The 15,251-nt window shown below is 46.5% G+C and overlaps 1 protein-coding gene across 1 annotated transcript in view; it reads left to right on the top strand.

The window, feature by feature from the left end:
• The window catches only part of Pbld (phenazine biosynthesis like protein domain containing), a 42,003-nt gene that overhangs the window by 21,752 nt on the left and 5,000 nt on the right, over positions 1-15,251 (top strand). The window contains exons 3-8 of the mRNA XM_004632042.2: positions 8,452-8,551; positions 9,486-9,584; positions 10,715-10,824; positions 10,910-10,939; positions 14,283-14,371; positions 14,559-14,737. Coding sequence (XP_004632099.1) covers positions 8,452-8,551; positions 9,486-9,584; positions 10,715-10,824; positions 10,910-10,939; positions 14,283-14,371; positions 14,559-14,737 — 607 coding nt within the window. The remainder of the gene's footprint in view (positions 1-8,451; positions 8,552-9,485; positions 9,585-10,714; positions 10,825-10,909; positions 10,940-14,282; positions 14,372-14,558; positions 14,738-15,251) is intronic.

Raw genomic sequence — 15,251 nt, 5'->3', positions numbered from 1 at the left:
TGAACTCAGGACTCTGCGCTTGCCAGGCAAGCACTTACTCTACTGAGCTATCTCCCCGGCCCCATTACTGGATTTTTGAGGCAAGGTCTCACTATGTAGTTCAGCCTGGGTGTGAACTTACTGGTAGCCCAGGCTGGCCACAAACTGACTGAGATCCTCCTGCCCCTGCTGAGTGCTGGGAGTACAGGTGTTATTACTGTGGAAACAAGGTCACCCTGTGTTGCCCAGGCTGGGTTTGTTTTTTGTTTTAAGACTAAGAAGAATTTCTTGAGAGAAAGATAGCTTTTGTTTAAGAGACAGAAAGGGTCTTGGGAAGTGGGTTATCCCCAGGCTGATTTTTTTTTTTTTTTTTAAGTTCAGCATCACTGGTCTTTTATTTTTTTGTAAGGGGGATCAAACTTAGGACCTTGCAATCCAGGCTGATCTTGAACTTGTTCTTTTTTTTTTTTTTAATTTTTTATTTATTTATTTATTTATGTGTGTGTGTGTGTGTGTGTGTGTGTGTGTGGCCAGCTCAGCCCACCAGGGGTTGCGGGCTGGCTGGCATGTGGTGCTGGGGAATTGAACCACAGTCCCTGTGCTTTAGCTAAGCTTGTTCTAAGTAGGTGCTTTAGACCACTGAGCCATCTCACCAGCCCCTGAACTTGTTCATTTAAAAACATTTTTCTGTTAGTCCATGTTTGCAGTCCGTAATGAACCCTTTATCACAGGAGTGGCTTTGTGCACATTCACATCTTAGTTCTTTTCTGTCCCCTCCCTCCCACCGCTCTAGCTCTTGTTCCACGTCCCCTCTGAAAAGCTCTGTTGGACAAGCTGTCCCTGCTCCCTAGTATCTTACTTACACTTGGGTTCTTATGTTGAGAAGCCCCGTGATATTTACACTTGTGTGTCTGCTTTATTTTGCATGACATGTGAGCTCACAGTGTTGTTAAACCTGTGGGCTGCGTTTCTCTCCTGGCCTCCCAGGCAGCTGAGACTAGTTCAGCCTTGGGCCTCTTTCACTCATGAAAGAAGCCTCTTGGGTGGAGCAAACCCAAGATACTCAGCTGACCTCAGAGACCAAGTGCTAACCTTGTGAGCCTGAGCAGGGGGCCTGTCCCCAGCGCACCCTATGAACAGTTAGCAGGGGCCCAGAGGTGGACAGCTGACCTGCCAGAGGCACACAGATCCTGTGTGGAAACAGACAAGCGGCCTGAGAGTTCAGCAGTGGCCCAAAGGCTGGAAGGTGACAGGACCAGGCAGTGGGCTCAGGGGAGGATGGCATGTGGCTTTATGAGGAAAACCCTGGAGAGGGTAAGCAAAGCCTTTTGCAGTGCTGGTCACACCTTTCTTGTTTTACCTTTTTTTTTTTTTTTTTTTTTTAGTAATGTATTTAGTCCAGGGTCTACAGAGTGTCACTACACAGATGGGACTCACAGTGACTCTTTTGTTTTCAGCCTCCCAAGCGCTGGGATTATAGGTGTGTGCCACCAGGCTAGTCTCAAACAAGGGCTCAGTGTGCCCTGGGGGTGGGGCCAGCACAACACTCTGGGGATTGAACCTTGGTCCCTGCATCTGCCTAAGCAGGCACTTTAATCCTCAGGGCTATCTAACTGGCCCTTCTTTGTTTTACCTTTTTACAAAATTATATAAAACTGAGATATCACATTGGTTGCCCATTAAGATGTGTATTTTTAATTTATTTTTTTAAATATGTGTATTTTAGCATCAATTTATTTAGAATTCTGCTGTGTGTGTGTGTGTGTGTGTGTGTGTGTGTGTGAGAGAGAGAGACCAGCTCAGCCTGCCCTGGGGGCAGGGCTGATGCAGCATGTGGTACTACAGATTGAACCACAGTCCCTGTACACTTGTGTGAGCTTGCCCAAGTGGGCACTTTAGACCACTGAGCCATCTCACCAGCCCTGCAATTCTAAATAATAAAAGAATCATAGCAAAAAAAATAAATAAATAAATAAATAAAAAATAAAAAATAAATAAAAAATAAAAGAATCATAGCAATACTTACACAACACTGTTCCCATAATTCAGTATTAGTGATCCTCACAGCAGCTTTTCAGTAAAGTATTAATAATATTACTCTGTGTAGTTTGGGCTGGCATTGAACTCATGGTGATCCTCCTGCCCCACCCTCCAATCTCTCTGGGATTATAGATGTGTACAGCCAAACCTGGTCTTTTTTTTTTTTTTTTTTTGCATAAGGAACCTATAACACTGTGTATTATGTAGAAACAAAGATACATTAATGGTTAAGAGAAAGATGTAACAAACATTTGAAAAAAAATGAGCACTTTAAAAATTGATTGTGTCCTCAGAGGTCATAGGTTGTCAATAAGAAGCAAGTAGAAACAGAACAAAGTGTAAAAACAGTGTAAAAAATGAAATGGAGACTTCATCATGATGACTACAGAAAAAGTTACCTAATTCATGACTAATATCGGTATTCAGTGGTTGCAGTAGTGATAGGGAGTGGTGCTTTATTGTTTTTTTTTTTTACCAATTATGTTTACTATTTAATGAAAATAATATATCAACAAGGTAGAAGCTGGGCATGGTGGTACAGGGCTATAATTCTAGAATTCTAGGTGGCTGAGGCAGGAGGATCTTGAATTTGAACCCAGCCAGGGCTATTTGGTAAGACCCTGGCTCAAAATAAAGGAAAAGGGTGAGGGATGTAATTCAGTGCAGACTCCAGGTTCAATTCTTAGTGCTGAAAACAAAATAAAACAGAGCAGGGAGCCTATAAGGGTTAGTACACCCCAGAGTCTCCCTCTTAGGCTAGCAGAGCCTGAATTTGTGTGTGTGTGTGTGTGTGTGTGTGTGTGGCCAGCTCAGCCCACCAGGGGGCGGGGCTGGCTGGCATGTGGTGCTGGGGGATTGAACCGTGGTCCCTGTGCTTTGCTAAGCTTGTTCCAAGTAGGTGCTTTAGACCACTGAGCCATCTCACCAGCCCCCCCCTTTTTTTTTTTTTTTCAGAGTCTGAATTTTGAGGTATGTGTGGGGGTGTTAGAATACTGCTCTCGGGAACAGCACTAAAAGCCACGTGTGGTGGGGTATGACTGTAAATCCAGCACTTGAGAGACTGAGGCACAAAGGTCAACACGAGTGAGAGGCCAGCTTGAGCTACATAGTGAGGCCTTGTGTCAAAATAAAAGACAAAATAAATAAATAAATAAACCTTCCCAAAGCAAAAACCACTAGTGACATTTGGAGTCACTTGGCTCCTTGCTGTACAGGGCTATTAAGTGTGCTCAACAGTGTCCTTGGCCTCTACCCTGTGCCACTAGACGACAGTAGTGCTCACCTGGTTGTGACAGTGAAAATGTCACTGGATGTAGCCAGCTTATCCATGGGGCCCAAGTCATCTTCAGTTGGAGAACAATTCTTTCCTTTTTTTTAGGGGGGGGGTGTTTATTCTTTTGAGACAGGGTCTCACTGTATGGTTCAGGCTGCCTCTGAACTAACTATATAACCCAGGCTGGCCTTGAATTCGAGACAATCCTCCTGCAGTATTATTTCGAAGGATTTTTTTTTGTTGTTGTTTTGTTTTTTTGCTCCGAATGCCTTCAGGGCAGGTTTGGCTGGCTTGAGTTCTGGGGATGGAACCACAGCAACCTGAGCCTGACTGCTTTGTTGAAGCAGCCACTTCAAGAACTGAGCTAAGGGGCAGGCCCCCTGCAGTATTACATCAGAGGATACTTTTTACTTCTCTTTTCCCTCCCCTCCCCTTTCTCTCCTTCCCCTCTCCTCTTTCTTTCTTTCTTTCTTTCTTTCTTTCTTTCTTTCTTTCTTTCTTTCTTTCTTTCTTTCTTTCTTTCTTTCTTTCTTTCGGCAGGGTCTTGCTATACAGTTCAGCCTGGTCTTGAACTTGCTTATGTATCCCAGGCTGGCCTCAAACTCATGATGATCCTCCTGCTTCAGCCTGCTAAGTGCTGAGATTACAAGCATGCACCACCATACCTGGCTGCTTTTAACAAGAGGTTTCTTTTCCTTTTAAAATTGTTCATTAAAAAAAAAAAAAACAACAGACCTTTGTTGTATGCCTAATCCTTCCAATTCAGCTAACGTTTACTGGCTATATGCCATGCTCCAGGCCCCATGCTAAGGTCAGATGTAGTATTCATATACACCTGTGTTATTTTTCTCTCAAATTCTAACAGTAATTTTTAGCGGAAGCAAAGAAGCTTTCTTCCCTCCCTCCCTCTCTCCTTTCCTCTCCTCCCTTGGCAGCGAGCTGGGATTGAACCCAGAGCCATGTACATGTCCAGCAAGCATTCTGCTGCTGAGCTGTGCCCTCAGCCCAGCAGGGAGGGTTGCCTTCATCTCCTTTGGAGATGGGACCTGGCCTCGACCTTGTGCTCGCCAGGCAGGTGCTGTGCTGCTGAGCACCCACCCTGGCCCTGCCTTCATCCCTGAGCCACTGCTCTTTCAGTTTTCCTGGTGAAATACAGAAAACAGTGAAAGCTTACTTCCAGCTTGGCAGAACAGGCCGTGCAGGTGTCCTTGCACAACAACGAGGTGTTTAGCCTAGGCTTAAACTCACCTGGAGGTTCGTGGCACAGCAGCTGCCCCAGAACTTGGCCTGACTTCCTCTAAGGGAGGTCACTGGCCAGGTGTGGCCACATGGATCAGAGGCCTCGGGAGGGTCTAGGCTGCTCCAAGCTCAGAGCTCGGATCTCATTCCTGTGTCTGGAGGAGAGAGAGGTGTACAAGAATTTCTTCTAGGGTAGGGAGAGGAGTTTGTTTTTGTATTTGTTTTGCCTTTTTGAGACAGGATCTCACTGTGCAGCTCAGGCTGGACTTGAGGTCAGTTTGTAGCCCACGATGGTCTCAAACTCACACCATCTTCCTGCCTCAGTCTTGTGAGTGCTGGTATTACAAGCATGTGCCACCATGCCCGGCAAGAGGAGATCTTTGAGGAGTTTCCTCTGCCCCTGTTTGAAGGCCAAGAGCACTGCCAAGAAGGCTGTGTTCAGGTGGGGATCTCTGCCTCCTGGATGCTCCCAGCCTCTAGAGCTTCACCTTGGCAGTGAATGATACGTGTGGACAAACTGAGCCAGGGTCCATGCTGCTTCCCATTGGTCCCATTGTGCCCTTGGGCCACACAGTAACTCTCATCATGTCCCTGTCCTTCAGTCCTTCAGATCAAGGGAAAGAAGAGGAAGATTTGTGTCTTTGTTTGTTTTTGTTCTTGGTGGTAATGAGGACTGAGCTCAAGGCCCCACCCCACTCCCTTTAAAATGTTTTAGAATTTTGAATCAGGGTCTTGCTGAGTTGCCCAGACTGGGCTCAAATTCCTGGTCCTCCTGCACCAGCCGTGAGTGCTGGGGTCATGTCCTGTACCCCCACACCCAGCCAGAGGGTCAGTATATCCCAGAGGCTGGCTGACAGGCCCACCAGGCTCCTGGCCCCTGTGCTTGTTGCTGCCTCCATCCACTGCCTTCTGCCTCACTTGACTGCAAATACCAGGAGAGCTGACCCCACTCGTTCCAGTGCTTCCTACCCAGTGTTGTAACCCAAAAATCAAAAACCGGACTCAACTTAAAAGCGCTTTTTTTTTTCTCCAGAACCGGAGCTTGAACTCAGGCCCTTGCGCTTGCCAGGGAAGCGCTTATTCCACTGAGCCATCTCCTCGGCCCCTAAAAGTGCTTTATTTAGCTGAGCTCAGCAGCGGCACGTACTCACGTCTCCAAGTATATGCACACTTAGTCTAGGTGAGGCACAGTGTTTAAAGGGAAAAACCACAAGAGGAGGAGGAGGAGGAGGAGGAGGAGGAGGAGGGATTTTACAAAGCTTATTTTGAGTTAGTCATGACCCATGGTTAACTCTTTGTTCCCATAGACGAGGTCACATTTTGCAAACCTTACAGGAATATGTCCTTATTTAGCTTAGACGTTGTTTTTGTTCCGGTAGTTGGAAGGACATCTGATGACAGTTTCACCCATTTTCAGGCATTCTGTTTATTCCCGTGGGAAGGACAGTTTAACTCATTTTGCAGAATGTTGAGGAACATTTTTTTATCTTCTCTCAGAATGTTGAAAAACACTTTCTTATTTGTACAGTCATATTCTTCAAGGAAGGGATGGATGCGGGGTTTACAAAACAAATCAAGGTTTTACAAAACAGAAGTTACAAAGCTTGTTATAAGATAGAGTTTAAGTTGTCAGCTTATACCAAATAGTCTTTGTTAATAAAGTTACAGTGGAAACATACAGAGTTACAAAACTGGAATCAGTTGCACAGGTTGTAACACCCAGCACACAGGATGGGTGCAGATGTGCGGAGTGAGGTAACCATGACCAGCTGCATTCTAGCAAAACCTCCTCTGGAGTTCCTGTGAACCAGCCACTCCTAGTTTTCTGTTCCTGTCAACTGGGGTGGGGCAAGTAGGGTTTACAAAGGAATGGGAGCTGCAGAGGGCGGGCATCCATCAGAACTGTAGCCATTGGGCTGGGAGATAGCTCAGTAGAATAAATGCTTGCCAGGTAAGCGAAGTCTCCTAAATTCAATCCCAGGTACCGCAACAAACAAACAAACAAACAAACAAACAAAAAAGCACTAGCCACAGTGAAGGCAGCCCAGGCTCCAAGCTTCTCTGTGGGGATCAGTGTGCTCTTTCCTGTGTGGTTAGAACTTCCTGCACCCAGCTGCTTTTACTGGGGTCTAACAGAGCGGAGGAGCACAGGCCTGGCAGGTTGGGCTGCCGTACCCCAAACTGCCACAAGATGGGAGTATTTTAAAAGTTTACTCCAATTTTCTGATCATTAATTCTGTGGGTCAAAAGGTGGTAGGGCCTCGGCATCCCCATGCCAACAGCAGTTGGACACAGTGGCGAGAAGAGCAGACATCGCTCTGTGTTGGTTGCCACAGGTTTGATTGGTGTGAAAATGCCACAGGGAAATGGATATGACAGCGGGAAGATTTTTAAAAAAGAAAAAAAGTGAGAGGGTTGATAGCTGTCAATTTGTAGTACTGTGTGCATGTGTGCGTGCCTGTGCGTGTCCTGGGCCTTACACTTGCTAAGCAGCCTTTACCACTGAGCCCCACCCCTGCTCGGGGAGTGAGTGCAGCATTTGAATAGGCTTATAGTAGCAAATGGAAAAAAATAGTGGAACAAACATTCAACTTGCTTTTGGTTTTGTTTTTTTCTTGAGGTTAGAGATTGAGTTTGGAGCCAGATGGTGTATCACTGGGCCATATCTCCAGCCCCAACATTCAGTATATTCAATGTTTCTAAGACTTTCAGACTTGAAGCCTTCTTAAGATTCAACATTGTCTTGATGTTTGGCTCCAGGGTAGAAATTCAATGCAAGTCTAGTGGCCTGTGGTATCTATCCAGTATGGCTGCTCTCCAACTTTCTGTAGTCTTTGGTCTCTCAAGCAAACAAAAGGTGCATGGTAAAGTGTTGTGGGATCCAAGTGTGGTGGCACACCTGTAATCCTTGGGGAGACTATGGCAAAGAGGATCACAAGTTCAACCCATCTTGGGCATCTTAGTGATTTAGTGAGATCCTGCCTCAAAAACAAAATATAAAAACAGCTGGGGAGGGGCCGGGGAGATGGCTCAGTAGAATAAGCTCTTCCCTGGCAAGCGCAAGGGCCTGAGTTCAATCCCCGGTTCCACAAAAACAAAAACAAAAACAGAACAAAACAAAAAAACAGCTGGGGAAGTAGCTCAGTGGTAGAACATTCCTAGATTCAATCTCTAGTACAATAAATAAATAAATAAATAAATAAATAAATAAATAAATAAATAAGTGAAATATCTTAGGACAGAGTTTCAGACTGCAATTGATGTCATGTATCAAGGTAGAGAAGACTTAAGACCTACTGGTGCCTGTTGTGGTCTATGCCTGTGATCCCAACACATGGGAAGCTGAGACAGGAGGATCACTGCAAGTTTAAGTTTATATACCTGAGCTATATATAGTAAGCTCAAGGCCAGCCTTGAGTTCTACAAAGAGAGATCTGGTCTCAAAAAAACAAAACAAACTCTTGTCCCAACATGGGTTTTGCTGTTCTTTAGGCTGACCTCAAACTCCTGGGCTCAAGGGAACCTCCTACCTGAGCCTCCCAAGGCTCTGGGACTATAGGCATGCTACTATATGGCTGTGAGCTGACTCTTCTCCCTTCTCCTTTTTTTTCTGATGTTGGGATCAAACCTAAGGCCTCATGCATGCTAGGGAAAGACTTCACTCCTGAGCTATATTCACAGCCCATTTAAAATTTTTATTTTGGGACAGTATCTTCTCAGGTTGTCCAGGTTGGCCTTGAAATTGCAATCCTCATGCCTCAGCCTCCCTACTGCTGGGGTTACAGATATGTACCACCACATGATTTGAGCATATAGCCTTGAGTATTAATGAATTGCTGTTACCATTAGGTAACAGTTTCTACCCAAGGAAGTCTGAACTGTGTTTCTTTTGTCTCAATAACCTTTTGTTTCCATTTAAGGAATTGGATGAAGACATGTATCAAAACATTGCGAAGGAAATGAATCTCTCTGAAACTGCTTTTGTCCGAAAACTGCACCCAACAGACAACTTTACACAAAGTAAATATGTGTTTGTTTTACTGTCTTGAGTGGCCCTGGAAGTTATCTTTTAGTGGAGGTGATTCTTACGCCAAAGGCTCCTTTATTATTTGTACCCAGGTAGTAGGTGGAGTGGGGTTCAGTGTGTCAGGGGAGAAGTGTGAGTGGTTTATTTTTTATTTTATTTATTTATTTATTTATTTATTTATTTATGGAACCAGGGATTGAACTCAGGCCCTTGCGCTTGCCAGGGAAGCGCTTATTCCACTGAGCCATCTCCCTGGCCCCGTGAGTGGTTTAGATTCCTCTCCCTATTCAGGTGTTGGAAACTTAATCCCAGTGCACAGAGCTGGGAAGTAGGGGACCAATGAGGCCTTAGCTTTATGTCATTATTCTGGAAGTGAGTTTGTTGGCTCAAGAGTGGGTTTCTTATAGAAGTGAGTTTCTTGCTCACCTGCTCAGGCATGAAAGTGCCCTCCTTGTTCTCCTTTCTCTTCTTCTCCTCCTTCTTTTCCTTCTCCTCCTCCTTCTGCTTCTCCTTCTCCTCCTCTCCTCCTCCTTCTCCTTCTCCTTTTTTTTTTTTTTTTTTTGATTGGTTTCTGAGACAGTGTCTTGATGTGGATTCAACTCCTGCCTCCGCCTCCTGAGTGCAGGGATTATAGTCATGCATCACATATTCAGTTAAATTTCTCTTCTTCACCAGTGACGCTGTCTACAGTGTGTTGTTAGAGCTATGTAAAATGGATTCAGAGGGTGTTGACAGACCTCAGACTTCAGCTGCGGACCAAGTGCCAGGGACCATGGGGTCCTTGTCTGTCCTGCACATTCCCCTTCCCATCATGTTTTAGTGCTAATTGTGCTACAGAAAGACAATATTTAGGGAAGAGAAGCAAATGGGATGTTGCAGCCCACCTGCACAGAGTGACCAGGTCTCTCTTTGGCTTTTCCCACCAAGGTTCCTGCTTTGGCCTGAGGTGGTTCACACCGGCAAGTGAGATTCCTCTCTGCGGCCATGCCACCCTGGCTTCTGCGGCCGTGCTGTTCTACAAAATCAGTAAGATGAATCTCTTTAACAAATTCATCACTTAGGAGTAGAAAATATTAGAGAATTCTATTTGAAAACTTTTTAAATTTGAATTTTTGCTAGTGCAAGATCACAGTACAGCAGGATGGCCTTCCTTGTGGGGCGTTGGGCCCTGTAGTTGACACATCTTAATTTACTTTCCTTTCCCCTTCTGTGGATGGATATGGAGGCCACGTCCACAAACTAGCTATTTAGTTGTGCCACTGTAAACATGGGAATGCACATGTCCTTGTAATATGACATCTTGAACTCTTAGGAAGATACTTAGAAGGAAAATAGTTAAATCAAATTGAATTTCTATTTTTAGTTTTGTGAGGAATCTCCACCCTGGTTTTCCTGGTGACTGTGCTAGTCTATGCTCCCACAAGCAATGAATGGAGAAGGCTCCTTTGTTCCCATAGCCTCTCCAGAACTTCTCATTGTTTGATTTATTGATGACAATCATTCTTTGAAGAGTGTTTTACAGAAACATGAAGGGAGAATAAAAGTTTAGTTTACATATTGGTGTTTTCACTAAAAAAGTTATACATACTGAGGTCAGATAAGTGGTCAAAGGTGTATCTGTTGCATGGAAGGATATTAAATCAGCCTGTGTGGAATTTAAATCAAATTCTTACATGTAGCTTGGCTTACTCAAGAGAAATCTGATTTATTTCACACAAGACTGTTGTCCAGAAACCACATGTGTCCTCATCCCCTGGACATGTCTTGCACTGATGGAGTTTGTAACTCTAGCTCCTGTTAGTAGATCCTTAAAAGGCTGCTTAGAAAACACATCAATAGTTGTACAAGGTAGGTTTAGTTAACAACCTCATGTATGAAGGGGAAGGCCTGAGGGGGGAGGAGCTCGGTGAAGGCACAGGGTAGGGGCTGAGCAGCTGGAGCTGAGGTTCAGAAGCTTCCAGTGCAGCACCAGGCCGGCCAGGTGTCCTTAGGCTCCAAGTGAGAATCTAGCCAGGGTTTTTCTCCACTTTAGACCCCAAAACCCAAAGCAGGACCCCCATCACGGAAGAAAGCACTGTCAGAACATCCCAAGGAAACACCAAGGTGACTGAACAGACATGCACATGTCACCAAGCTTCTCTTTCCACCCGGGACAGAAAACAAGAACAGTACTCTCACCTTTGCCACCCTGAGTGGAGAGCTGAAGGCCAGAAGAGCTGAAGATGGGATCACCCTGGACCTGCCCCTCTACACTACGCAGCCACAGGTCAGCTCTCCCTCGTGATTGCCCTGGCTGGGTGCAGCCGACTACTTGTTGTTTTACACCGATTTGCTTCTTTTTCCCTTTCTAGGACTTCCATGATGTGGAGGACTTGATAAAGGTTGGTGAAAAGATTCAAACTTGAGCCTATAGGATGTGGTCTTCCTTCTGTGTGAACAAGAAAGGTTTGATGTGATTTACACCCCAAAGATAAACCACCTCCCACTGTCCATGTTCCAACCACTGTTGGGGCAAATGCTGCACAGGGGTTTCAGCTATGAATTTTATTTTATTTTTTGTATTTTAGGGAATGGTCTACAGGGTGTTCAGGGTCGCACTACTAGATCAGACTCGTAGTGATCTACCTGTTTACAGCCTCCCAAGAGTTGGGATTACAGGCGTGTGCCACCACGCCCAGTCTCAATTGCTCTCTTAGAACACCCGAGCGGTGGGGCCAGCACAGCAGGCCTGGGAATCGAACCCCTGGCCCCTGCGCCTGCTTGCAGACACTTTAATCTGCTGAGCTATTTGGCTGGTTCTTCAGCTATTAATTTTAACATCCAGTCTATTTGGTGAGAATGTTGACGCTTTTCCTTGTCGTTCATGCCTCAGCAGCAGGCTAGGGATCCAGCTCCATGTAGAATGCCATCCCCTGCACCACAAAGAAAGACAAATGCATGTGATTCTCTTTGGTACTTTGGGGTAAAAGAGGCCATGAGGGGGGCTGGAAGGAAGAGAGCAGAATGGCGTCTTCACAGACCAGCCGCAGGTGAAAGAGTGGTGCTGGCTGACTGTCCATTTCCAGGTAGTGAAGAGGACCGCCCAGGCATAACCCAGCAGCTGCAGTGGGGAGAGCTGAGGATTTCTGTCAAAAAAACTTTCTTCTTGAAATTTGCACAGAGTTGGGGGAAGATGGAGACTGGCTGGTTGCCACAGGGGACCCTAGGCTGCAGCAGAGGATTGGGGAGGGGTGAGGACTGTGTGTGAGGACTACCCAGGAAGATGGGAGACCTGGCCTGCCTCTGGGGGCCTGTGTGGCTATGGCTTTTAACAATAGTGATAAGAAGGCTGGATGTGTGATGTACCTGTGGTTGGTCCCAGCACCTGGGGGGAGGCTGTGGCAGGAAGATCACTTCAAGGCCAGCCTCAGCTACATAGTGAGTTCAAGGCCAGCTTGAGCTACATACCCAGTGAGACCCTGTCTCAAGAAAAACTTATAGTATAGAGACATTCTAAGAGTCTCCTCCATCCAGTAGCATGTCACTCGTGTTATCCTGTTTAATTCTCAGTGTCACCCAGTGTCTTACTCTTCTTTCATTGCTGGGACAAAATACCCGACACTCAAAATTAAGGAAGGAAAGGTTAAGCTCACAGTTAGTGGAGGTTTCGGTCCATACTCAGCTGGCTCCAAGGCAGATGGCACATGGCAGAGGGCAGCCGTTCCTGGTAGTTGAAAACAGCAAAGAGCAAAGGGAGGAGCAGCAGTGCCTGCTGCCAGCAAGCCTCTCTCCCTTCCTTACATTGTATGCAGATTATCTGCCCCAGGGTGGGTGTGACACTCACACCCATAATCCCAGCTTTGGATCATGAATTAATCACAGACTCTAGAAGCCACCCCAAGATCATATGAGGCTTTGGGAAGACACCTAGACACAAACAATTCCCAGTGAGGCAGGTGCTACTGACTTGTCCCATGCTGGGCCTGGAGAACAGAGCAGCCCCGGGCACCCAGATGCAGTATACAGAGAAGGAAGGGCCCAGGTTGGGGCTTCAAGGAGCAAAAGCAGATTGATATAGTGGGCCCTGTGGCTCCATGCAGTTGCTCAGTGAATTTTCAGCTACGGTATTTATGATATCTTTAGTGCTTAGCTTTTTTTTATTTTATTTTATTTGTGTGTGTGTGTGTGTGTGTGTGTGTGTGTGTGTGTGTGTGTGTATGGCCAGCTCAGCCCACCAGGGGGCAGGGCTGGCTGGCATGTGGTGCTGGGGGATTGAACCGCGGTCCCTGTGCTTTGCTAAGCTTGTTCTAAGTAGGTGCTTTAGACCACTGAGCCATCTCACCAGCCCAGTGCTTAGCTTTTTATACATTGTCAGAGAACATAAGTGTATTCTGATTTTGCAGCTAGGTCCACTCATAACTTGAGTTTCAGAGCCAAATTTGTGAACAAACTGCTTTAAGCACCTTGATAAGAACATGGAAAATACTTTTACTCTTAGCCAAAAAGCTAAGAACAGGCAGACTATATTAATAACAGTGAACTTTGGGATAGAACTTAACCTACTTTCTTCAAGCCTCAGGGTCAGCATTTGCAAAATGACATAATAAGGGTCATTTATCAGAACTGTTGTTATGTTGTCTTGCTCCCTAGAGACTGGTATTAAGATTTTCAGTGCCAAGCTGGGGAGACAGCTCAGTGGCATTGGTGCCTAACTGACATGCACAAGGTCCCGAGTTCAATCCCTGGTAACCTACACACACACACACACACACACACACACACACAAACACAGAGAAGATTTCCAATGGAGAAATAAGCTTTCAAAATAACAAATGAACCCTTTCGGTCTCTTTGGATCAGAGACTGCAAGTCGCCACAGAGCAGATAGGATCTGGCTGTAAGCATCTCCAGTTCTTGGAAAGGTAACATTGGACAGCTCGTGGTCATAGGTATAAAGCCCCGGTTTCAACCAAGGCAGGGGGAGGATAGGCTATGGGAATTCATGCACCAAGCCTTCTCAGGAGCTGGTTAGGTGGCATGACTGCCTTGTAGTCATCTCTGCCTGGTGGTGAGGCAGTGCCAGAGGATGACCTGGAGGGGACTTTCCCCTCAGAGGCTCCCTTGGTACCCAAGCCGTCAACAAACACACAAACAGCATTCTTGATTGTGGGCCCAATTGACTGACTGTACACAGTCTTTGATAGAATTATATTGAAAGTGTTATCTTGAGAAAGTGTCACGTCCTTGATCTATAACACACAATCCAAGAGAGTGGGCTTGCCGTTTGCCTTGCTTCCTGTCACACTGCCAGTCATGAATCCTGGCATGTGGAATGTTCTAGAAGCAGTTGTAGTTTTTACTTCCTGTGCTCCTCACAGTGTTGCCAAGAGATGGGCATGAGGCCCATACCCGCAGAGACCATTAATGGTAGGAATTGCGAGCTTTGACTCCAGGGCCTCCTAGAACTGGGCCTAGGAGAGTGTGTGTGTGTGTGTGTGTGTGTGTGTGTGTGTGTGTGTGTGTGCGTGAGAGACCTGTGACGGTGGTGTGTATTGAGTATTTGTGAGCAGAAGCCATGTGGCATTGGGACAGACTCTGTTTGGTGGCCAAGAAACCGGACATCTGGGAATGAGTCTGGCCCGGCACACAAAGAACAGTGGGGGCTGCCTTGTGCGAGCTCACCCATCTGAGGGGCTCCAGGGCCTAACCAGCGTGCTCTGAATGAGTTGTGGTTCTGCAACACAGGCAGCCATAGGCAACACTCTGGTCCAGGACATCCACTATTCTCAGGATACTCAGAACCTCCTCGTCCGGCTCAGCGATTCCTATGACAGGTGAGTGCTCAGCTTGGTGGGGAGGCCATGCCCTGTCTCATCTCCGGCTTGGTCAACTGAGTGGCCAGCAGAGAACTGAGGCAGTGAGGTTTTCCCCTCAAGGAGCAGCGTGGCTGTCCTTCTCATCTCTAGGCTCTCATCTGTGGGCTGAAGCACTGTAACCCAGTCCACCCTCTTTCTGAACCAGGTCATTTCTAGAGACCCTCCAAGTGACCACGGGGACCCTGACCCAAGTAGAGAACACGGGGAAGGTGAAAGGACTCATTCTCACCCTCAGAGGAGAGCCTTCTGGGCATGCCCAGGCATTTGACTTCTACTCAAGATACTTTGCACCATGGGTTGGGGTCTCGGAGGACCCCGTCACAGGTACCTTTTCCTTGGGTTTAGGGGAAGGTTACGTATGGAAGAAAAGGTTAATGATTAGCTGAGTAAATGTCCTTCATGTGCCCTTTCAGGTTGCTTGCTTGTTGTTTTATTTCTGTTGAGATAGGGTTCAGATTGGCCTTGGACTTGCTGCCCCAGCCTCCTGAGTGCCAGGATTACAGGCATGCACCACCACGCCCAAGTGAGATTGCTTAGGTCTGGGGGCTCCTGCTGCCTTACTCCATCTCCCCTTCCTCCGTCATCCTTTCCCTGAAGTCTCCTGTGAAAAGCACAGAATCAGGGAGGCAAGATAGGGGATCAAACCACAGAGCCAGACAGCTTGGACAAGTGACAAGGGTTGCCTTTGTCTATAAAATGTGAGTGATAGGGCTGGTGAGATGGCTCAGCGATCTAAAGCACCTACTTAAAACAAGCTTAGCAAAGCACAGGGACCGCGGTTCAATCCCCCAGCACCACATGCCAGCCAGCCTCGCCCCCTGGTGGGCTGAGCTGGCCA

The sequence above is a fragment of the Octodon degus genome, unplaced genomic scaffold (assembly GCF_000260255.1).
Source record: "Octodon degus isolate 3935 unplaced genomic scaffold, OctDeg1.0 scaffold00046, whole genome shotgun sequence".
Taxonomy (NCBI): domain Eukaryota; kingdom Metazoa; phylum Chordata; class Mammalia; order Rodentia; family Octodontidae; genus Octodon; species Octodon degus.
This window is presented reverse-complemented; position numbering and strand designations above follow the sequence as displayed.